Raw genomic sequence first — 24952 nt, 5'->3', positions numbered from 1 at the left:
AAAAAGTTTACATTTGAACCAAAATTTGAGTGTGTAAGACCTCTGTTTGTAAACAAACTTAATCAAGAGTTAAATGTTCCCTTTTTTTCCCCTTTTGGTTAATTATGATGGTAATGGTGAGACTCTTTCAATTGGTTTGACTTAATAGAGTTTAAAACTAACAAAATTACTTTTCTGTCTTTCAGCATTTTCATATTTACCAGAGGAATAGTCCCCACCCTTGCTGGAATTTTGTGGATCTTTTCCAGCCAACCTAATGGCATCTTCTGTTACTATGCCTGTAGGATTTCACTATGAAACAAAATATGTTGTTCTCAGTTACCTGGGACTCTTTTCAAGGGAGAAGCCACAAGAACAAGACCCTTTCTCAGCCCAAGGTAATAGTTTTGACTTGTGATACTAGAAATGGTATTAGTAATTTTACACAGAGAGCTTGATGATAGTAGTAGAGAGTAGAACTTAATAGTAGCTGTATGTCTAATTCAGTTCAATTCAAACATTTATGTAAGGACATACTATGTGCAAAGAAAAGCATTGTGCTGAGTGCTGGGAGTATACAAAAACCAAAAAAAAAGTCCTTGCCCTCAGGTGACTTAAATATTCTCCTGTGGCAATATTATATTCAAATAAATAACAGTATACTTTGAGGAGGGAGAAAAATTAACTAACCTAGTTGATCACAAAAAGTTTTCTAGAGAAATTTGCACCTGAGTTGAGCTGTGGGAAAGGGTTTCAGACCTGTGGTAAACAGGAAAAAGGTGTGGTGGTAAGAGGTACCATGCCAAGTTTGGAGAACAGGTAGGCTAGTTTGGGTGCAAGGTAGTTCCATGAAGGGGAGCAATAATCACTTTTTCCCCCTCATATTGCTATAACCCCATAAGAGCAGCATATCTTTCTCCAATTTAAGTTTCTCTTTATATCTTTAAAGAATGATATATATATATATATATATATATATACATATATTTGTGTATTTTGATAAGTTGACCCCAGATATATACATTTTCTAGTTACTCTGAATTTATCTTATAATTTCTTCCTGAATTTTGAAAGTATAGAAATGTTAATGATTTTTGCAAATTTATTTTTTATCCTATGATCTTGCTGAAGTTATTGTTTTGTTTCTCTATTGACTGTGGGGTTTTTTGTTTTTTATTTTTTTCACTCAGTAGTATTTTATTTTTTCCAATTACATGTAAAAAAAGTTTTCAGCATTCACTTTTATAGGATTTTGAGTTCAAAATATTTTTTTCCATCCCTCCCCCTTCCCCCAAGACAGCAAGCAATGTTATATAGGCAGTACAATTATATTAAAAATATTTCATAATTAGTCACATTGTGAAACAAAGAATAAAAGCAAAAGAGGACTATGGGGCTTCCTAATTACACCTCTTGTCAGCTGCTAATAGGGATAGAAATCTCTCCTTTATGGTTTTGTTTTTGATTTTGTTCTTTTGTCTTATTTCTATAGCTGGCATTTTAAAAAATAATATTTTATTCTTCCTCCAATTACAAGTAAAGACAATTTTCAACATTCATCTTTAAAAAAATTTTGAGTTCCAAATTTTCTTCCTCATTCCCTTACTTTCATGAGTTGGTAAGCAATTTGATACAGGTTATACATGTTAAATCATGTAAAACATATTGCCGTATTACTCATGTTGTAAAAGAAGACACAGACCCAAAGAAACAAATGGCATTAAAAAATACAGAAAATAAAAAATAGTATGCTTCAATCTACATTCAGATTCTGTCATCTCTTTCTCTGGAGGTGGATAGCATTTTCCATCATGAGTCCTTTGTAATTGTCTTGGATCATTGTATTGCTGAGAAGACCCAAGTCATTCACAATTGATCATCCTGCTGTTGTTCCTGTGTACAATGTCCTCCTGGTTCTGCTCACTTCACTCAGCATCACTTCATATAAGTCTTTCCAGATTTTTCTGAAATCAGCCTGCTCACCATTTCTTATAGCAGGGTAATATTCCATTATAATCATATACCACTAGTTGTTCAGTCATTCCCCAATTGCTAGGCATCCCCTCAGTTTCTAATTCTTTGCCACTACAATAAGAACTGCTATAAAAATTTTTGCACAAATTGGTCCTTTTCCCTTTTTTGGGATCTCTTTGGCATAGAGTTCTATGTAGTAATGATATTGCTGGATCAAAGTATATGTACAGTTTTATAGATCTTTGGCCATAATTCCAAATTATTTTCCAGGGTCAATGGATCAGTTTACAATTCCACCAACAGTGCATAAGTGTCCCAATTTCTGCACATCCCCTCCAGCATTTATTAGTTTCCTTTTCTGTCATATTAGCTAATTTGATAGGTGTGAGGGTGCTACCTCAGAGTTGTTTTAATTTACATTTCTGTAATCAGTAGTGATTTAGAGAATTTTTTTATATGACTATAATTTTGATTTCTTCATCTGAAAACTGCTTGTTCATATTCTTTGACCATTTATCAGTTGGGGAATGACTTGTATTATAAATCTGACTCAATTCTCTATATATTTGAGAAATGAGGCCTTTATCAGAGAAACTTGCTGTAAAAATCATTTCCCAGCTTTCTGCTTTCCTTCTAATCTTGGTTGCATTGGTTTTGTTTGTGCACAATCTTTTTAATTTAATATAATCAAAATTGCCCATTTTATGTCCAGTAATGCTCTCTGTCTCTTTTTTGGTCATAAATTTGATCATAAGTTCTTCCCTTCTCCATACATCAGACAGATAGGATCCTTGCGCTCCTCATTTGCTTATAGTATCACCCTTTATGTTTAAATCATATACCCATTTTGACCTTATCTTGGTAGATGGCTTAAGATGTTGATCTATATCTAGTTTCTGTCATATCGTTTTCCAGTTTTTACCATCAGTTTTTCTTAAATAGTGTGTTCTCTCAAAAGCTGGGGTCTTTGGGTCTATCAAGCACTAGATTACTATGGCCTTTTACTTCTGTGTCTTGTGTACCTGATCTGTTCCACTGATCCACTACACTATTTCTTAGCCAGTACCAGATGGTTTTGATGTTTTGGGGTTTTTTTGCTTTTTTTTTCTTTTTGGAGGGGGGGAAGGCAGGGAAATTGGGGTTAAGTGACTTGCCCAAGGTCACATGGCTAGTAAGTGTTAAGTGTCAGAGGCTAGATTTGAACTCAGGTCCTCCTGACTCCAGGGCCAGTGCTCTGTTCACTGCACCACCTAGCCACCCCAATGTTTACCACTTTATAATAGTTTTAGATCTTGTATAGTTAGGCCACCTTCAGTCAGATAATGTTTACTGATGGTTTTAGATAGACAGTATTTATCATTTTAAGGAAAACTTTTTTTATTCCTACGCTCTCTAGTGTTTTTAATAGGAATGGATATTGTATTTTTTCAAAGTTTTTTCTGCATCTGTTGAGATAATCATGATTTCTCTTTGTTCTGTTATTGATATAGTTAATTAATTATGCTGATAATTTTTCTAATATTAAATCAGCCCTGCACTCCTGGTATAAATCCCACCTGGTCATTTCTTTGTGATGTATTGCTGTTATCTCCTTGCTAGTATTTTATTAAAATTTTTTGCATCAGTATTCCTTAGGGAAATTGGTCTAGAATTTTCTTTCTTTGTTTTGGCTCTTCCTGGTTTAGGTATCAGCACCATATTTGTGTCATAAAGGGAATTTGATAGGACTCCTTTGCCTGTTTATCCAAATAATTTATATAAGTATTGGAATTAATTGTTCTTTAAGTGTTTGGTAGAATTCACTTGTGAATCCATCTGCTCCTGGGAATATTTTCTTGGGGAGTTCATTGTAGGCTTGTTCAATTTTTTTTTCTAAGATGGAGTTACTTAAGTATTTTATTTCATTGTCTTTTAATCTAGGCAATTTGTATTTTTGGTAATTTTCCTCCATTTTACTTAGATTGTCAGATTTATTTGCACACAATTGGATAAAGCTCCTAATAATTCCTTTAATTTCCTCTTCATGGTAGTGAATGTACCCTTTTCATTCTTAATACTGGCAATTTGATTTTCTTCTTTTTTAATCAAATTAACCAATGGCTTACCTATTTTATTATTTTTTTCCCATAAAACTAGCTCTTAGTTTATTTAGTTCAGTGGTTTTCTTACTTTCAATTTTTATTAATCTTTTCTTTGGTTTTCAGGAGTTCTGATTTTGTGTTTAATTGGGGATTTTTGTTTGTATTTTTTCTTGTTCTTTTAGTGGCACACCCAGTTCATTGATCTGCTCTCTCTTTATTGATGTGTTTAGAGATAAATTTTCTCCTAAGTACTGCTTTGGCTGCATCTCATAAATTTTGTATGTTGTCTCATTGTTGTAATTTTCTTTAATGGCATAATTGATTGTTTTTATAGTTTGTTCTTCAACCCACTCACTCTTTCGGTTTAGATTATTTAGTTTCCAGTTAATTTTTAATCTATCTTTCCATGGCCCTTTATTAAATGTAATTATTATTGCATCAGTATTTGAAAAGGATGCATTTAATATTTCTTCCTTTCTGCCTCTGATTGTGAGATTTTTATGCCATAATACATGGTCAGTTTTTGTGTAGGTACTTTGTACCACCAAGAAAAAGATTTTTCCTTTCTATCTCTATTCAATTTCCTCTAGATTTTATTATATCTTGACTTTTCTAAAATTTTACTCACCCCCTTAACTTTTTTCTTATTTATTTTGTGGTTAGATTTGTCTACTTTTGAGAGGGAAATTTGAGTCCTCCCACAAGTATAGTTTTTACTGTCTGTTTCCTCCTGTAATTCTTTTAACTTTTCCTTTAACAATTTTGATGCCATACCCTTTGGTGCATATATAGTTAGTATTGATATTACTACATTAAAAAAATTTTTTTAAATTTATTTGTTTACATTTGGTTTACAACATTCAGTTCCACAGTCTCTTGAGTTTCAAATTTTCTCCCCCTCCTTCTCCTTTCCCCTCCCCCCATGGTGGCATGCAATCAAATATAGGATCTACAAATATCTTCACATTAAACATTGTAAGTTGTAAAGAAGGATCATAACCAGTGAACAATGAGAAAGAAGAAACAAAACAAAATAAAACAGAAAAAAAAAGAGCAAGTAGTTTGCTGCAATCTTCATTCAGACTCTCTAGTTCTTTCTCTGGATGAGGATATCCCTTTCCATCGTGAGTCTTTTGGCGTTATAACCTTGCATTGCTGAGAGGAGCCCAGTCTATCCAAGTTAGTCATCACACATACAGTGTGTCAGTAATTGTATATACAAAGTTCTCCTGGTTCTGCTGTCTTCACTCAGCATCAGTTTATGTAAGTCTCTTCAGGTTATTATGAAGTCCATTTGCTCCTCATTTCTTATAGCACAGTAGTATTCCATTACATTCATATATGACAACTTGTTCAGCCATTCCCCAATTGATGGACATCCTCTTGATTTCCAGCTCTTTGCCACCACAAGAAGAGCTACCGTAAATATTTTCCTACTAATGGCCCTTTATCCACTTCTGTGATCTCTTTGGATACACCCCCAGAAATGGTATTGCTGGGTCAAAGGATATGCACTTATTTTTAGCTCTTTGGGCATAGTTCTAGACTGCTCTCCAGAATGGTTGAATTACTACATTTTCTTTTCATTTTTTTTAAAATTAATTAATTTGTTTGTTTACTTTTCGTTTACAGGATTCAATTCCACAATTCCTTGAGTTTCACATTTTCTCCCCCTCCCTCCCATCCCCCCCATGACGACATATAGTCAAGTATAGGATCTGTAAATACTTTCACATTATACATTAGTCAGGTTATAAAGACGGATTGGTATCAGATGGAATGAAAAATGGTAAAGAGGACATAAAACCAAACAAGAAAAGGAAAAAGATATGGTATTTTGCTTTCATCTGGATATAAACTCAGTTCTTTCTCTGGATGCACACATTTCTCTCCCTCATGAGTCTTTTGGCATTGACTTATATCACTGCATTGCTGAGAAGAATCCATTCTATCAAAGTTGGTCATCACACATACGTTCTGTCTGTAATTGTGTACAAATTTCTACTAGTTCTACTTTTCTCACTCAGCATCAGTTCATATAAGCCTCTCTAGGTAAATAGGAAGACCATCTGCTCCTCGTTTCTTATAGCACAATAGTATTCCATAACATGAATATACCACAACTTGTTCAGCCATTCCCCAATTGTTGGGTACCCCCTTAATTTCCAATTCTTTGCCACCACAAAAAGAGCTGCTATAAACATTTTTGTACATATATCACTTCTATGATCTCTTTGGGATATACCCCTAGGAATGGTATTGCTGGCTCAAAGGATATGAAAGTATTTATAGCCCTTTGGGCATATGAATTACTACATTTTCTTTTTTTTTTTTTAAAGCAATTGGGGTTAAGTAACTTGCTCAAGGTTACACGGCCAGTTATTTTGTGTGGGTGTTAAGTATCTGAGGCCAGAACCAATCCCGAGTCTCCCGACTCCAGGGCTGGCGCTCATTCTCACTTTGCCACCTGGCCGCCCTGGTACAGTACCTTTTAGCAAGATGTAGTTTCCTCCTTTATCTCTTTTTATTACATATTTTTTTCTTTTGCTTTATTTGAGATCATGATTGCCACCCCTGATTTTTTACTTCAGCTGAAGCATAATATATTCTACTGCAGCCTTTTACCTTTCCTCTATGTGTGTGTCTCTCTGCTTCAAATATGTTTCTTGTAAACAACATATTGTGGGATTCTGGTTTTTAATCTACTCTGCTATCTGCATTCATTTTATGGGTGGATTCATCCCATTCACATTCAGGTTAGGATTATTAACAGTATTTCCTTTAATCCTATTTTCTTCGGTTTAAACTACTCTTTCTCTCTTTTCACTCTGTCCCTACTCACCAGTATTTTGTTTTTGACCAATGCCATTTTCTTTTTTAAAAAATTAATTATTTTTTAATTTTCAGTATTCACTTCTATAAGTTTTAAATTTTCTCTCCTCTCCCTAACTCCTTCCCTCCTGAAGACAATATGCAATATGATATGGCTATACACATAGATTCCTATTAAACACATGTTCACATTAGTTATGTTGCATACAAGAATTATAATGAATGGGAGAGACCACGAAAAAGAAAAAGCAAAGAAAAACAAAAACAAAGAAGAAAATAGTCTGCTTTGCTCTGCATTCCAACTCCATAGTTCTTTCTCTGGATATGGATGGCATTTACCATCATTAGTCCCTTGGAATTATTTTAGGTCTTTGCATTATTGATAAGGGCTAAGTCTATCAAAATTAGTCATCTCCCACTGTGGCTGTTTATTTGAACAGTGTTCACCTGGTTTTGCTCAATTTCACTCAGCATCAGTTCATATAAATCTTTCTAGGATTTTCTGAAGTCTGCTTGTTCATCATTTTTTTTTTTTTTAAGCAGTCAGGGTTAAGTAACTTGCTTAAGGTTACACGGCCAGTTATTTCTGGGTGTGGTGCTAAGTGTCTGAGCCTGGATTTGATCCCCAGGTCATCCCAACATTGGAGACGGTGCTCTTACTCGCTGTGCTACCTGGCCGCCCCTGTTCATCATTTCTTATAGCACAATAGTATTCCATTACATTCATACACCTGTTCAGCCATTCCCCAATTGATGTGCATCCTCTCAATTTCCAGTTCTTGGCCACCACAAAAAGAACTGCTATAAATATTGACCACTGCCATTTTCAAGCTACTCTCCCTTATATCAGCACCTCACTCCCCCTGTTCTTACCCTCCTCCCCTCCTACTTCCATATAGGGTAAGATAGATATCTATACCTCAGTGTGTTTGTTATTCCCCCTTTGAACCAAATATGATGAGAGTTCAAGTGATGCTTACTTCCCTTCTCTTCTTTTCTTCCATTGTTCTTCATGTGAGGTAATTTACTCCATTCTACCTCTTCTCCCAGAACAATCCTCTTTTTGACCACTTAATTTTTTTTTTCATATCATCCTATCAAAGTCAATTTATCCCAGTACCCTCTGTCTATGTATACTCCTTCTAACTGATGTAATAGTGTTACAGTTCTTAAGAATTATATGTATTATCTTCCTATATAGGAATGTAAACCATTTAAGTTTATTGAATCCTTTATGTTTTCTCTTTCTTGTTTACCTTTTTATGCTTCTCTTGAGTCTTGTGTTTGTGAGTCCAATTTTCTGTTTAGCTCTGTCCTTTTCATCAGTCAGGAATGCTTGAAAATCCTCTTTCATTGAATATCCATTTTTTCCTCTGAAGGATTATGCTTAGTTTTTCTGGGTAGGTGATTCTTAGTTTTAATTCAAGCTCCTTTGTCTTCTGGAATATCATATTCCAAGCCATCTGATCCCTTTAATTTAGAAGCTGCTAAATCCTGTGTAATCCTGACTGTGGCTCCTTAGTATTTGAAATGTTTCTTTCTAACTGCTTACAGTATTTTCTCCTTGACTTGAGAATTCTGGAATTTGGCTATATTATTCCTGGAAGTTTTCATTTGGGGATCTCTTTCAGGAGATGATGGTTATATTCTTTCAGTTCGCTATTTTACCCTTCTGGTTTTAGTTTATCAGGGCCATTTTCCTTGATAATCATGCCTTTCAGGTAGTCCCGTAATTCTTAAATTATGTCTTTTGGTCCTCCTGACTCCAGGGCTGGTGCTCTATTCACTGTGCCACCTAGCCGCCCCTTAAATTATCTCTTTTGGACCTGTTTTCCAGGTGAGTTGTTCTTCCAATGAGATATTTTATATTTTCTTCAATTTTTCATTATTTTGATTTTGTTTGATTGATTCTTTATGTCTCATGGAGTCATTAGCCTCCACTTGCCCAATTCTAGTTTTTGTGGAATTGTTTTCTTTATTGAGTGTTTTATACCTTTTCCATTTGGTCAATTCTATTTTTTTGAGGAATTCTTTTCTTCATTGAATGTTTCTATGTCCTTTTTCATTTGACCAATTGTATTGTTTTTGTTTTTTTTTATTTTATTTTTTTCCTCTCTTTTTTATTTTTTAGTTTACATCATTCATTTCCACAAGATTTTGAGTTACAAATTTTCTCCCCGTTTTTTCCCTACCCACCACCCCAAAATAGTGATCTCACTGAATATCATGTCCCCCAATTTGCTCTCTCCCATATCTTCCCTCATCCCCCCTCCGACTTTTCCAGTAGGGCATGGTGGATCTCTATGCCCCAGTGCCTGTATATTTTATTTCCCAGGTGCATATAAAGTAATAGTTATAATAGTGTGTATATATGTATATATTTTAAACATTTGATTTTAAAACTTTGAATTCCAGATTCTTTCCCTCCCTCCCTTGTCACTCACCCTTACTGAGAAGATAAGCAATTCAATAAAGGTTGTAAATGTGTAGCTAAGCAAAACATTTCCATATTGGATATATTGTGAAAGACTGACTATATTTCCCTCTATCCTATCCCAGCCCCCACTTGTTCTGTTCTCTACTTTGATCCTGTCCCTTTTCAAAAGTGGGTACTTCCAACTTCCCTCCCCCAAGCCTGCCCTCCTCTCATTCCCTTCCCCGCTACTCTCCTGTAGGGTGAGATACCCTATTTAGTGTGTATGTAATTCCCTCCCTAAGCCAAATTCAATGAGAATAAGGTTGACTCATTCCCTTTTGCCTTCCTGTTCTTCCCCTCCATTGTAACCATTTTCCCTTGCCTGATAATTTACCCCATTCTGTCTCTCCCCATCTCCTCTTATTATATTCCTCTCTCACCTCTTAATTTCACCTTTTGAGTATCATCCATTCATATTCAATTGGTCCTGTTCCCTCTGTCTATGTATACCTGTACACATATATACACCCATTCATATATGTATTCATACACCTGTTTACCCTCCTATATAGACATATATATGTATGTATACATACATACATATCTATCTATATCTATACATTTCTATTCCTTTCAACTATTCTTATACTGAGAACAGTTTTATAAGTTACAATTATCGTTTTTCCATGTAGGAATATAAATAGTTCAACTTTGATAAGTTCCTTATTATTTCTTTTCCCTGTTTACCTTCTCATGCTTCTTGTATCTGAATGTCAAATTTTCTGTTCAACTCATACAAGGCTGGGCTCTATTTTTTAAGGAGTTCTTCAGTAGATTTTGGTACCTCCTTTTCAGTTTTTTCAATTTTGCTTTTTTAAGGAGTTGTTTTCATTAGTGTATTTCTGTACCTCCTTTTCCTTTTGGCCAGTACTGCTTTTTTTTTTGTATTTTCTTTTTTTGGAGGGGGAAGGCAGGGCAATTGGGGTTAAGTGACTTGCCCAAAGTCACACAGGGTAAGTCTGATCAAGTGTCTGAGGCCGGATTTGAACTCACCGTGTTTCCCCGATAATAAGACGCTGTCTTATTAATTTTTTTTGGAAAGAAAAACACCAGAGGGCTTATTTTCAGGGGAGGGCTTATGTTGTTCTGCCTCAGCTCTCCTCCGTGGCACTGCTCTCAATGGCGCCAGCAAGCAAATCACTGGGGAAGAACAGGATGACGCGCTCACTGCTGCAGCTCTGATTGGATGCAGCTCGGAGCATGGCGTGCATTTCACCCCGGGTGGGGGAAAGGTGCATACAGAGGGTACCGTAATGTAGCGTGTAGCGCAGGAGATCACCTTCACTACAGTAGCAATCTCAATAGGGCTTATTTTCGGGGGAGGGCTTATTTTAGAGGAATCTTACACAGTAAGGGGAGGGGCTTATTTTCGGGATAGGTCTTATTATTGGGGAAACACGGTCAGGTGCTCCGGACTCCAGGTCCAATGTTCTATTTACTGTACCACCTAGCTGCTCACCAGTTCTGCTTTTTTTTTATGGAGGGCAGTTGGGGTTAAGTAACTTGCCCAAGGTTACATGGCTAGTTTTTTTGTGTGTGGGTGTTAAGTGTCTGAGGCCAGAACCGAACTCAGGTACTCCTGACTCGGGGGCTGGCGCTTTACTCACTGTGCCACCTAGCTGCCCCCAGTTCTTCTTTTTAAGGAATTATTTTCTTCAGTGAATTTTTGCACACTTTTTTTATATTTTGTGCTTCCTTTAAAGCTATTGACTCTTTTTTCATGATTCTCTTAAAAAATTCATTTCTTTTCCCAATTTTTCTTCTACCTCTCAATTTTTAAAAATCCTTTTTGAGTTCTTCTAGGAGTTCTTTTTTGATCTAAGACCAGTTCATATTTCCTTTTGAGGCTTTGCATGTAGGTGTTTTGACATTGTTGCCCTCTTCTGAATTTGTGTTTTAATTTTCTTGTCACTGTAGTAGCTTTCTATGGTCAGGATTTTTTTTTTTATATATATTTTTTGGGTTTTGTTAATTTTCCAGCCTGTTTAGTGATTTTTAAAGTTGAACTCTGCTCCTGGGGCATAGGGGGCACTGTCCCAAACTTCTTGCACCAGGGTCCAGGACCCAGCCTCTGCCCCACTGTGCTGGGGCCTCTGGGCCTGATGTCTTGCCTGCTTTCACCAGGCCTGGCTGTGGCTGCTCGCACTGTGTTGGGGCCATACGGCCTGTTCAGCTTGACTGCTTACCTGTTGCACTGGGGATAGAGGTCTTGCAGCTGGCCCTCTGTACTTGCTCTGGGGCCACAAAGCCTCTATTGCTGACCTGTGCTGGGATTAGGGGACTCCTTCTGGCTTGCCTGGACACTGCCTGTGCTGGACTGTACTTCCCTTTGACCTAAGTGAGTCAGACCTTTTTCTGTGGTCCTTCTAGGTTGTCATGGACTAGAAAATGGTTTCACCCTGTCCATTTGTGAGTTTTGCTGCTCCAGAATTTGTTTTGAGGTTTTATTTAAAGTTGTTTTGAGTGAGATTTAGGAGAGCTCAAGCAAGTCCCTGCCATTTCTTTGCCATCTTGCCTATCCCCCCCCCCCCCATAGCTAGCACTTCTAAAACTTTTTTTGGGGGGGGTTGGTTTTTTTTAGGGCAATTGGGGTTGAATGACTTGCCCAAGGTCACACGGCTAGTTTTTGTGGTAAGTGTCTGAGGCCATATTTGAACTCAGGTACTCCTGACTTCAGGGCTGGTGCTCTATTCACTGCACCACCTAACCGCCCCACTCTTTATCTTCTTATAGTGGAGAAAGGAGGCATCCTTGCTTTACCAACTTTTCATATTGGGAAAGCTAGTGTTTTTACAATGGAAAAAGTTTTAATGCTTGATTTTAAATGTATGATTTTGGACATATTAGGAAGTCTTCCGTGTCTATATACTCTTTAGGTTCTTTTTTTTTTTTTTTTAGCATAAATGAGTATTGTATTTGTTGAAATAATTATGTAGTTTTTCTTTATATGATTAGCTATTCTGATTGTTATCATATGTTGATGTAGAGTAATATGAAATAAATCTGGAAATACAGAGTGAAGCTAATGCTAATCAGGCTGAAATGTGTGTATTTTGTCATAGAGACAATAGGAAACTGCTAAAGATTCTTGAATAAGGGAGTGTCATGATCCAACTTGTCTTTTAAGACGATTACTTTTGCAGCATATGGAGAATGGAATGAAAAAGGAAGAAGCTACATGCAGAAAGATAATCAGGATCCTAATTCAAGTGAAATATGAGAATTTGAATTAGGGAAAGTAACTACATGAGTGGAGGGAAAGTGAGAGATTTAAGAGATATAGAAGTTGAATTGACAAGACTTAGTAACTGAGTGCTGAGTTTGAGATGAAATGAAGTCCAGGATTTCTGCACTTTAGTAGGTTAAAATAAATAGGTATGTAGATATATATTTTTTAAATTTATATAATAAAATTCACTAATTCTTCCTTTCGAAATTCTTGTAATCAACAGTATACTATTCAGAATTAATGAATTTGAAATCTTAAATACAGTGAAATTCAGTTTATTTTTTTCTTGAAGATACATGATTGTCCTAGGTAAATTTTATTCTTTTATGATTGACCTAAAGACAACTAGGTGTAGAGTGGATAGAGCCTTGAACTTGGAGTCAGGAATACCAGGGTTCAAATTCACCTTCAGATACTTACTACATGAATGACTCTGGGCAAATTAATTAGCCTCTTTTTGCTTCAGTTTGAGATAATATTTGTAAAATGAGATAATATTTGTAAAGCACTTTGCAAACCTTAAATCCTAACTATTATCAATGTAACTGACAATAACTAAACATTAGTATCCTGAGATTTGGTCTTTTTTAATTGTTTGACATATATTCTACATATTTGTTTTTGTTTTTTATTTTGACAAATAAAACAATGCGAATATTGTGATTATCTCCTTTTCTCCTTTTTTGAATCTTTTTGGGATTCATTCCAGCAAGGGATGAAAAGGTACAGTGTTGCTGTATTGTGTTTGTACCAGTATATATTGGCAGCTACATGGTTCATTAGATAGAACTCTGGGTCTGGAATCTAGAGTTTTAACCTCAGTTAAAATTTGGCCTCAGATACTTACTTAGTGTATGTGACCCTGAGCAAGTCACTTACCCAGTCTGCCTCAGTTTCTTCACTCTAAAATAGGGTTGTTGTAAAAATGGAGTGAGATAGTATTTATAAAGCACTTAACACAGTTCCTGGCTCATTATAGGTGTTTACTGCTTACTTGTTACCCTGTAGAAATAGCTACCATGTATTAGCTTGCTGGTTTCCCTAATAGCCCTTCCAATGTTGGATTTTTATTATCAGGGGCTATTATTTTTGACATTTTGTTGAGTGTGATAGTACTTTATGGTGGTTTTGATTTTTTTTTTAATTCTTTTTATTAATTTGAGGAGTGTGTCATATGGTTACTAACAGTTGATATATTTTCCTTTATAAGTATTTGTCTATATGCTTTGCCTACTGCTCCTTTGAGGAGCATGTTTTAATATTGTATCAGTTCCTTATGGGATTGAGTGACTTTGATTAACTGCAGATATTTTTCTAAAATCTTTTTCTTTAAATTTTAGAGGTATTGATTCTGTTGTATAAAATGCTCATGTTTGTATAATCAAACTGTGAATATTATCTTCAGTTATTTCTTCTGTTTGATAAAAATGTTCCTGTCCATGGTTAAGATGTATTATTCCTTTTTCTTCCATTTTGAAAAAAATGTGGATTATTAATAATCAGTTTACTATGTAGTATATGGTATAAATCTAACCCCACTCTTTTTTTTTGTCGTAGAACTATACAATTTTCCCAGTAGTTTTTATTGATTTGTCACTCTGTTCCCTAGATTTTAAAAAGAAACCCTTTTATTGATACTTTATTTTGACACAATGTACATTCTCTACAAGCTAATCATCCTGAAAACATTTAACTTAGTATTTGCTACTTTCCTTTTTTGTAGCTTATTAGTTATTAATAGAAAGAGAGAATGAATACTTTGAATTTAATTTTTTAGTACTAGCATTATCTGTTCTTTGACTTGAAATGTTTGCTTTTTCATGTTTTTTAAAAATTTATATTATTGTAGTTTTTGTATGCTTTTTTTGGGTTCTGCTTTCTTCACTGTGCATCAATTCATACAAAATCTTTCAGTCTTTTCCTGAATTTTTCCATATTTGTGATTCATTATAGTGCAGAAACATTCTATTACATTCATATAACACAATTTGCTCAGCCATTCCCCAGCTGTTGAGTACATTTTATGTTTTTTCCTCTGCTCTTTTGTACATATGGGTCCTTTTGTTTTATTTTTGTATTTGTTTTTGTACTTCATTATTGTCATTAACCTGCTCGTGTTTTTGAGCATATTGCTAGGTCCTGATTATGGATTTTTTATTCCCTCATTGATCTCATTCTGTGTGTGTGTGTATGTGCGTGTGTGTAGGAAGCATAATAATTACTGCTTTATGGTTTCCCAGTTGTACTTTTTTTATTTCCTTATAGTTTTACCTGTTACTTTTTCTATAATGAACTTTATTATATCTTTGGTTTTAAGAAGTAGCCTGCTAGTGTTTTGATTGGTGGTATGTTCAATCTGCATATCTGTTTAAATATTAATATTCCTCCTATATTTCCTTGAACTTACCGATGAGTTTGGAATAACTTCCCTTTTCCTGACATTAAAAAATATTTTGTCAAAACAAAATTTAAATTATCTTTACATCATTTATTTAAAAATATATAATATAAATATGTATATAAATGACATTGCATATATTTTAATGCTTTTTGTCATTATTATGCAGAATATTTCTTTTCTCAGATTTCTTTACACATTAAAAAAACTTTTGGTCTTGGTTATTAGAAAAATGTCTCCATGGAACATTAAACAGAGATCAGAAATAGTGTAACTAAATAATCCAGTGTTTAATAAATCCTAAGCACAAATTACTTAATTAAAGAACTCCTTATTTGATATAAATTGCTGGGAAAACTAGAAGCAGTCTGGCAGATATTGGACTTGTCAACATTTCACCTCCTTTTCTATAATAAACTCACGATGTGTGCACGACAATATTAAAGGAGGTGTGATAGACTTATGTGCAGAGAAAGAGATAGGGATAGATTTTTGGGAGGTTGAGGGAGCATAATACTGGAGGATGAGAATGATGAAGCATGTGAAGCACATACCTCCTAACAGCTTATGAATTCAAGGTGTGGGATATATTTATGTTTGTACATGGCCATTGTCTGTGTTTGTTGCTTGGCTATGCTTATTTGTTGCAAGGGTCTACTTCTCCCTTTTCCCCCAGTGTATTTTTTTGTATGTTTTATATAGTGAAAAGTATTTTTAATATAATAGTGAACTTGTTAAACCACATCTGTATAAAATGTAAGAAATTACAAAGAACATAAATTGACAAATAATTATTTGTGCACTTAAAAAAGCCTTTCTATCACCTGTCAATACTTGTTTGCTATTTAATCACCCTGATATCTAGTTCAGATTAAAGAATGAGCTTTCCCTCCTCTTTATGCTTCAGGATATATAACTTTTGGAGCTGTTCAAGCTCAACTCAGTTTTCCATGGTTCTCTTCCACCACCCCCAGTATTGAAAATATTGAAAAGAAAATTAGAAGGCCACAGAAACATTTTAAAAGGTGTTCAGAAGAGAACAGAAGGAAGCACAGAGAAGCTTGACTTAAAAATACCATGTGGAATTTATTATATACTTTTTAAAAAATCTAGTATGGAAAAGATTCACAATTCCATATAAAATTCTTTTTTGTTCTTTGTATATGGAAGTATCTTTTTATGTTTCATGTTAATAAAAAATCCTGTTCATATTGTTTTTTAAAAAAGATTTTAAATTATTCTGTACTTGATAAATATAAATGTGAGCAATTTCACAGATACAGAAGAACAGAAAGGATCATATTTGAAACACAAGTTTCTATTGCAATTTGAATTTTTAAAAATAGATTTTTTAATTGATATCTTTTATTTCTAAATCACCTAGGTTCCTCATATTCCTCTTCTTATATCTTCCAAAGAGCCATTCCTTATCACAAATAATTTTTAATAAAAATAAAAAAGATGAAGAAGTAACTTGATCAAGGTTACATGGCCAGTTATTTCTGGATGGGTGCTAAGTGTCTGAGCCCGGATTCAATCCCAGGTCATCCTGACTCTGGGACCAGTGCTGTTACTCACTGTGCCACCTGGCCACCCCTAGTACCTTTCTTCTGTTAATTGTTTCCTATTTATCCAGTTTACTACTTGTTTGTGCATATTTGTTCTTTCTTTAGATTGTGGGTTCTTTGAGGGTAGGGGCTGTATTTTGCTTTGTTTTGTATCTCTAGCACTTAGCACCTGGCACTTAGGAAGCACTTAATAAATGCTTATTGACTAATTGGCTACTTGAGCTATTCTTTTATCTTTTGTTGTTGTTATTTTGGATCTCTGTCACTTTTCTCCTTTGATTCAACTCTCACACCAAAAAAAAAAAAATCAAACCAAACAATCCCACAGTGCAAAACCCCCTGGACTTACCTTTGCAAAAAGTAAGAATAATCAAGAAAAACAAATTCACACATTGACCTTTTCTGAAATGTGTATATACATCTGTTCTTTGTGTCCTTCTCTATTAGATTGTGAATAAGGTGATTCAACATTGGTCCTCTGTATTCATGTTTGGTCATTGTGCTAATCAGAGTTTTTAAGTCTTTCAAAGTTGTTTTTCTTTATAATGTTGTGATTATTGAATAAATTGTTCTGTTGGTTGAGTTCAGTTCGTATGAGTTTTCTCAGGTTTCTCTGAATCCATCCCTTCTGTTATTTTTTACAGTATAATCCATCACGTGGGCATTTCATCAATTTACATTTCTTTGCCACTGCAAAAAGAGCTCCTTTAAATATTTTTAAAGTGAAATTTCAGAATATGAGATAAATTCTTGTAAATCATCAGCATTCTTATATGTAACCAAAAAAAGCCTTCAAGAAGAGCTAGAAAGAGAAATTCTACTTGGCATCACTTTAGAAGCTATAAAATATTTGGCAGTGTATTTATCAAGATTCACCCAGTTATTCTGTGAACCTAACTAAAACACTTTTTGCAGAAATAAAAACAGATATAAATATTCAGAAAAATATTCATTGCTCATCAGTAGTCTAAGCCAATATGATAAAAATAATGCTACCTAAATTAATTTACCTATTTTGTACAAATCAGAAAAATGGGGTCTGTAGCCCAGTCTGAAACAGAGCAGTAACCAAGGCAAACAGAGCAATAACCAAGGCAAAAACCCCAGACCAGAGGGGATACTGTGGTTTTATTACTTGGTGAAATCCTTATAAAAATACATATTATTAGGTACAGAAATGCATTTCATTCAGCAGGGAAATAGGAGGGAAAGGGGAGAAGGGGGAATTAAAGAAAGGGTAAGTTAATGGAAGGATTAGTCCAAAGCAGAACAAACTATTTAGAAAAATATTTATAGCTCTTTTTGATATGGCAAAAAATGAGAATCTGAGGAAATGCCCATCAATTTGGGAATGACTGAACAGGTTGTAGTTTATAAATTTGATGGAATACTATTGTGTAGTAAGAAGTAAAGAAGGAAATGGTTTTAGAGAAACCTGGGAATGTTTGTATGAACTGTTGTACAGGTTTGTGAGCAGAAACAATTTATGCAAAAGTATCAATATTGTAAAGATAAAATAACTTTGAAGAATTAGAGGGTCTAGTCAGTGACTCCAGAAAATCAGCCACAAGTTGAGAGGAGCGATGCTGTTACCCACATCCTGAGAGACAGGTAAGGAACTCAGACAGCACAAGACTTAATTTTTTTGGACAGTTAAATGAAGAAATTTGCTTTGCTCGCCTATATGTGGATTTACAGTAGGGGCTTTGTTTTTCTTTCATTCTCATGGTGCTGGGTAGGGGAGTTTTAAGGTAGGCAGAAGAGAAGGAAAATTTTACTATTTGAAAAAAAATACAAACATACGTATACACACATAATTAAAAAAAAGAAAAGTGCTTATTTGTATGATTTGGCCATTTATCTGTTGGAGAATGACTCTTGTCAGTAATTCAGCAAACGTTTATTTTGTTCCTGTTGTGTGCTAGGCACTATGCTAACTGCTGGGGATCCAAAGACAGACAAAAAGCAGCCTCTTTTCTCAAGTACTTCATAGTCAGATGATGAAGGCAACATACAAATGACTGTATAAACATATGTAAACAAGATAAATTGTTGATAATCTCATAAGGAGGGCACTAACTCTAAGGAGGACTGGGAAAAGCTTTTAGAAGGTGGGATTTGAGTTGAGACTTAAAGGAAGCTGGGAGGCAGAGACGAGGAGGAAGAGAATTCCAGACCCGGGGACATCCAGAGAAAATGCATGGAGTCAAGGGATGAAGTGTCTTGTGTGAGGCCTAGCAAGGAGGCTGGTATCAGTGGGCTGTAGAGTACATGGAAGGGAGTAAGAAGGAAGACTGAAAAGGCAGGAAAGGGCTTAGTTATAAAGGTCTTTCCGAGTTAAAAAAGAAGATTGTATATTTGATCCTGAAGGCAATGGGGAGCCAATAGCATTTATTGAACAGTGTTGACATAGGTTTATGCTTTAGGAATATCAGTTTTACAGCTAAGTGAAGGATGAATTAGATTAAGGAAAGATTTGACACAAGGAAACGAAACCAGAAGGCTATTGCAGTACTTCAGGTATGAGGTTATAAGGGTCTGTACCAGAGTAGCAGCAGTGTCAGAAGAGAGAAGGAGACAATATATGAGATGTTATAAGAGTAAAATCAACTCAGCTTGGCAGCTGTGGATATGGGAGATGTGAGTGAGGATAACTCAGAGGATCATGTTTCCCTCAATAGTAATAGGGAAGTTAAGAAGAGGGGAGGATTTAGGAGAAGGAAAATGAGTTCAGTTTTGGACATTTTGAGTATAAGATGTTTTAAATGACATATGGTTCAGTATGTCCAATAGGCAATTAGAGATGGGAAACTGGAAGTTTAGGAGAGATGGTAGGGCAGAATATGTAGATCTGTGAATCATAAGCATAGAGGTGATAATCAAAACTATGGAATTTCACGAGATTGACAAATGAAATAATCTCTAGCGAAGAGGGCCTAGTACAGGGTTCTGAGGGAAATCTATCCTTATTAGACATGGTCCAGATGTAGATATAGCAAAGGAGACTGAGAAGATGTGGTCAGACAGGAGGAGATTAAGGAGAGATGGAGAACAAGGGCTACATAGAAGTTAGGAAGGATAATGACTGAGAAAAGGCCCTTAGATTAGACAGTAGGTTGTTGGTAACTTTGGAAAGAACAGTTTCAACTGAATGATGGACTCCAGAATTAAGAAGAGCATGAGAGGAAAATAAATGGAGGCACCGAATTGTACATGTTCTTAAGTTTAGCTATAAAAGGGAGGAAAGATATAGGGTGATAGCTATTGAGGACGGACAGATCAGGTGAGGATTTTTTGAGGATAGAAGAGACATAGGCACGTTTGTAGGCAATAGGGAAGCATTTAGTATGCAGGGAAAGATTCAGGATCAGTGAGGGGGATGGTAGAGGGTACATGTCTTGTGGAAAAGATGGAATAGAATGAGATCATTTGTTCTTGTCTAGAGGTTTTCTTAGGAAGGAGAAAGCCTAAGACAGGTACAGGTAGAGATAAGTTTGGGAAGGTGTCAAAGTGGTGTGATATGAGGAGGAGAGAAAGAGGGTATTCTTGGCAAGTAAACTCAGTTATTTTCAATAAAAGTTAAAGTACTCAGCTATTAGGGTGGGGGGAACCTTGGAAAGTTTGAGGAGTGGAAAAGGTTTAAAAAAACCTTCAAAAATTGTGGTGAAAGGGAGAATGAAACATTTAGAAAGATGTAAAAGGATTGCCATGCCACAGTGAGGGCCCCAGTGGAGATTATGTAATAGACATGTATAGTGGACCCAGCCAGCATCATTTTGTGATTTCTTCTAGGTTCCTTCAACAGCACATGAATTGTGGGAGCAGTCTTGTTCATATTTATTTGAATCAGTTCCTTGTATATTTTGGATAGGAGATCTTTTTCAGAGACTTGCTACAAAGCTTTTCCCCCCAGTTCACTGTTTTGCTTCTAATTTCAACTATCAATCATTTCCCACCTGGCTACTTTCCTGGACCCCATCATCATCTCCAGAAACTCATCCTGCAAAGATGAAATCCTCAGTACCCCCTGCTCCTGTAACTCCTCCCTCCCTCTGGATGGAGAGGATCAGGGTGGACATCTGGGAGCTCATTTCTGATCTTCCAGCATTTAAAGAGAGCACCCAGGTAATTCCCCTGATCATTTACCATCCAGCTGATTTCCTGGACCTCTCATCTTCTGAAATTTATTGTGCAAGATGAAATCAAGTTAGAAATTGACACCTTCTCAGATTATTTTCTACACTGCTGCAGGACTTCATAATGTTCCCAGTTAGCTAACTTCCCTCACTCTCCAATTCCAATCACATGCTCCCCCCACGTTAGCTTCTTTTTGTGTGTTGTCTTCCCCCATGACATTGTGAGCTCTTGGAGGGCAAGGACTGTCTTGTACCTTCTTTGTGTCCCCAATACTTAAGCACAGTGCTTGGCACATAGTAGGCACTTAATGTTTATTGACTAACTCTGTTTTGTTTATGCAAAACCTTTTCAATTTTGTTTAGTCATAATTGTCCTTTTGTAGAGATTCTGGGCGGGTCAGTTCTGTCTCCCTTAGTTTTCTCATCTGGAATACGGAGATATTAATAACATAGCTCCCAGAGTTATTGTGAAGGTAAAATTTGGGTAATGTTTGTAAAGTGCTGTGAAATCCTTAAAGTGCTATATAAAGACTAGCTCTTAGTATTTTTGTGGCCCTCTTTATTTTTTGTATGGTTATGTGTTCCCCTGTCTGTAGTTTAAAAAAGATTTCCCCTGGTGCTCCTCAGATTTGCTTATGGTATTACTTTTTATCTCTAAAGTATGTAAGTAAACACTTGGAGATTATTATTGAATATGATCTGAGATGTTGGTCTATACCTAATTTACTCCAGATTAAATTCCATTTTTCTGAGCAATTTTAGTAAACTAGTGAGTCCTTTCTCTTGTATTTGGTGTCTGGGTTTATTGAATATTGTGTTATTAAATTTACTTTCTTCTGAATGTTGTGTACCTATTCTGTTACACTAATTTACCTCTCTTTTTTATTTAGTGTCAAATAGTTTTGATGTTTACTGCATTGAAATATAGTTTGAGATCTAATACTACTAAGCCTATTTCTGAAATTCTTTCAGTGTTACCTTTGACATTCTTGATGTTTTGTTCTTCCAGATGAATTTTCTTATTTTTTCTAGCTCTGTATAACAACTTTTATAGTTTTATTGACATGGTGCTGAGTAAATAAATTAATTAGGTAGCATTGTCATTTTTTTATACTGGCATGTCCTAGCCATGAGCATGTATGTGGCCTCATATTTAGACTTAATTTGCCTCTTGTAAAGAGTGTCTTATAGGTGTATTTGTATAATTCTTGTCAGTATGTTTATATATGGACTCTCAAATATTGTATGCATTCTTTAGTTATTTTGAATGAAATTTCTTACTTTCTCTTCATGTTGGATGTTTTTGGTATTACATAGAAAGTTTGATTTGTGTGGGATTATTTTATATCTTGCAATTTCTCTGAATGTATTAGTTGCTTCAATTTCTAGTTGAAATCTCTAGCATTCTATTAAGTAGAACATAATATTACCTGCAAAAAGAAATACTTTTGTTTCCTTTTTGCCTATGTTTATTCTCTCAATTTTCTTCCTTTGATTGATTCAGCAGTCATATTTATTTATTTATGTTGTGGGTTTTTGTTTTTTTTTTTGGCTTTTTGGAGGGGAGAATGTAGGGTAATTGGGGTTAAGTGAATTGTCCAAGGTCACATGGCTAGTTTTTCTGTGTATTAAGTGTCTGAGCCTGGATTTGAACTCAGGTCCTTCTGACTATTCACTACGCCACCTAGCTGCCTGCAGCAGTCATTTTTAGAGCTATATACTGGTGACACTGGTCATTCAGGTTTCCTCCTGTTAGAAAGACTCCTAGCATTTCTCTAGTACATATAATACCATCTCTTGGTTTCAGGTATTTTATCATATTTAGGGAGAATCTATTCTTATGTTTTTAATAGAAATGGAAGTGCTTTGTCAAGTTTTTTACATGTATTTTGTCTTATTAGTAAGATCTGTTGTATTCACATTGTCTTATTTATTGATCTATTATACTTACATATTTTATAAGTTTTTATTGATTTCTTTTGTTTTTTTATGTCCTTATAGGTTTCTTTTTCTTCTACCCTTCCCAGAGTCATCCCATATAATATTTTTGTGTTAAGTGTCTGAGGCCAGATCTGAACCCAGGTCCTCCGGACTCCAGGGCCGGTGCTCTATTCACTGTGCCACCCAGCTGCCCCTTAAGTAGCATTTTTAAAGACAAAATAAGAGGGAAAATTTTTCTTAGTCTGAAAGGGCTTTATTGAAGCCCCCAGTTATTGATTCCCTTGTCTGTTTCTCCTTGTAATTTCATTGATTTTTCCTTTAAGTTCTAAGATTCTATGTAATTTGATGCATATATAAATTTTAAATATTTTGTTATGTATAGTACCATTTTGTAAGCTGTAGTTTTCTGTTTATAACTTTGTTTTTACTATTGCCTTTTCTGATGTCATAATTATTACCCCTACTTTGTTGAGTTTTCTGGAATCATAATAAATTCTACTTCAGATTCTCTTTTCTCTTGTGTTTCAGATGTGTTTCTTATAAACCATGTATTGTTGAATCTGCTGCCTAATTTGTTCTCTTTCCTCTTCCATTTTTTTTGGAGGATTTCATCCTATTCATATTTATGGTTATGATTGCTTATTGTATGTTTTTACCTCCATCATATTCCCTGTTTTTTCCTCTCTTCTCTTTACAAGGACAAAAAGGCAGTGAACTTCAAGGGATGTGAACTTTCTATTACTTGTCTTCTCTTCCCTTGGCCTATATTCTGTCACTGGTTCTTACCCTTCATTTCCTCCCTTTTCCCTTTGTGATCCACTTTCCAAAGTTGAAATTTGTTTTGCTTCACTCTCTTCCCATCCTCCTTTTTAAATCCTCATCTTCCTTTTTCCTACCTGTTTCACTATTGAGTTTAATGTGTTACTACCCAAACTTAGTATGTGTTTGTGTGTTCAGACCTCCTTTGTTCAGTTCAGATGCAAGTGAGGTTTGTGTGATGACCCTTTCCCCACCCTTTCTCAATTGCAAAATATTTTTCTTGAACACCCTAATTACGGAAAATACTAAGTTGCACCCCCTTTTTCCTCATTTCTTTGTTAGTGTATTCCTTCTTCCTTCTCTTTTAAGACCATCAAAACAAAACAAAACTACCTCAAAGTCTTTCTGTCTTATTTAACTACATTTGTGAACCTTGGGGTCATTGGGATTTTGAAGGGATACTTGTCTCTTAGCCTTCTCTTGGAATATAAGCATCTCATTTTACCCATTCTAATTGTCCAAATATTATGCAAATACCTTGCACTTCAAAATTTCTACTCAGCTCTGGTTTTTTCATCAGAATTAAAGATTTCTATTCCATTAACATTTTAATTCTTTCCCTGTAGGGTTATACTTATTCTTGTAAGTTAAATTATTATTCTCAGTTGGAAGTCTTAATTTTATGCTTATGTAATGTTGTATCCCAAAATGTTCTCTCCTTTATAATAGTAGTTTTTGGATCTTATATGATCCTGATTGTGGTTCTTTGGTACTTGAATTCCTTTTTTTCTTTGTAGTAATCTGTGTCTTCTTATTTTGACTTATTTCTCCAGGATTGCTTTATGATTTTTGACTTGATTTCTGGCAATATTGGGGCCCTCGTGGCGTTAGTAGGTGATTTGACCTGCTCCACCTTGCCAGGGGGAAATAGGGTCTGCCATGTTTGTATTGCATTCTTCATTTGGTGGGAAGCTTAGCAAAGAGGAAGGACATGCTTTGTTTAGACCGCAAGCTGAGCCATTCCATGTTGTGACAGTGAATTACATTGCATAACTTTATCAGTTACTCCACTTAATTAATTTTGCCAAAAAAATCCTTTATTTGCTACCTTAAAATAGCTAATAATGGCTAACATTTATGTAGTACTTTAAGGTTTGCAAAGTCCTTTATCCTTATTATGTCATTTGATACTTGTGGACTGTGGGTATCCTGGAGTGAGAGAGCTAGGGAAGGAAGGAGGAACACTGCTTGCCAAGTTATGGGCTGTACTTTTCATTAAAAAAAAAAGCAAACACGTAACCTACAGCTTTGTAGCCAATCATGCAAAAAAGGTTATAATGTAAACTGTTAATCTTGCTGTTTTACACAAGTAACCATACAAGTAACATTAAACATATACAAGTTGGTGCTGCTACTGCTATGTTTCTAAATTAAAATGAACTGTTCTAAGAAATAAGGTTTTGTTACTGACCTTTAAACCTTTTGTGGGAACACAGTTTGGTTTCTCAAAGGTAGGCCTGCTGATGCTCTGGGCTCCTTCCTTCTTTCAGTTTCCTTCAAATCAAATTGCTGGTCCTCT

At 35.2% G+C, this 24952-nt stretch overlaps 1 protein-coding gene across 4 annotated transcripts in view; it reads left to right on the top strand.

Annotated features, from left to right (window-relative positions):
• Positions 1-24952, top strand: part of BCL2L13 (BCL2 like 13) — an 83351-nt gene that overhangs the window by 13060 nt on the left and 45339 nt on the right. For 3 of the 4 annotated variants that reach the window (XM_069094300.1, XM_069094302.1, XM_069094303.1), the window contains exon 2: positions 186-377. The exons of the other annotated variant lie outside the window; for it this stretch is intronic. In XM_069094300.1, coding sequence (XP_068950401.1) covers positions 257-377 — 121 coding nt within the window. In that variant the 5' untranslated portion in view covers positions 186-256. The remainder of the gene's footprint in view (positions 1-185; positions 378-24952) is intronic. 4 annotated transcript variants of the gene reach the window in all.

The sequence above is a fragment of the Petaurus breviceps genome, unplaced genomic scaffold (genome assembly GCF_028583685.1).
Source record: "Petaurus breviceps papuanus isolate PSGF00001 unplaced genomic scaffold, PetGlider_PUasm1.0 216, whole genome shotgun sequence".
NCBI classification, from domain to species: domain Eukaryota; kingdom Metazoa; phylum Chordata; class Mammalia; order Diprotodontia; family Petauridae; genus Petaurus; species Petaurus breviceps.
The sequence above is the reverse complement of the archived record's forward strand: the minus strand, read 5'-3'. Positions and strand labels throughout refer to the sequence as shown.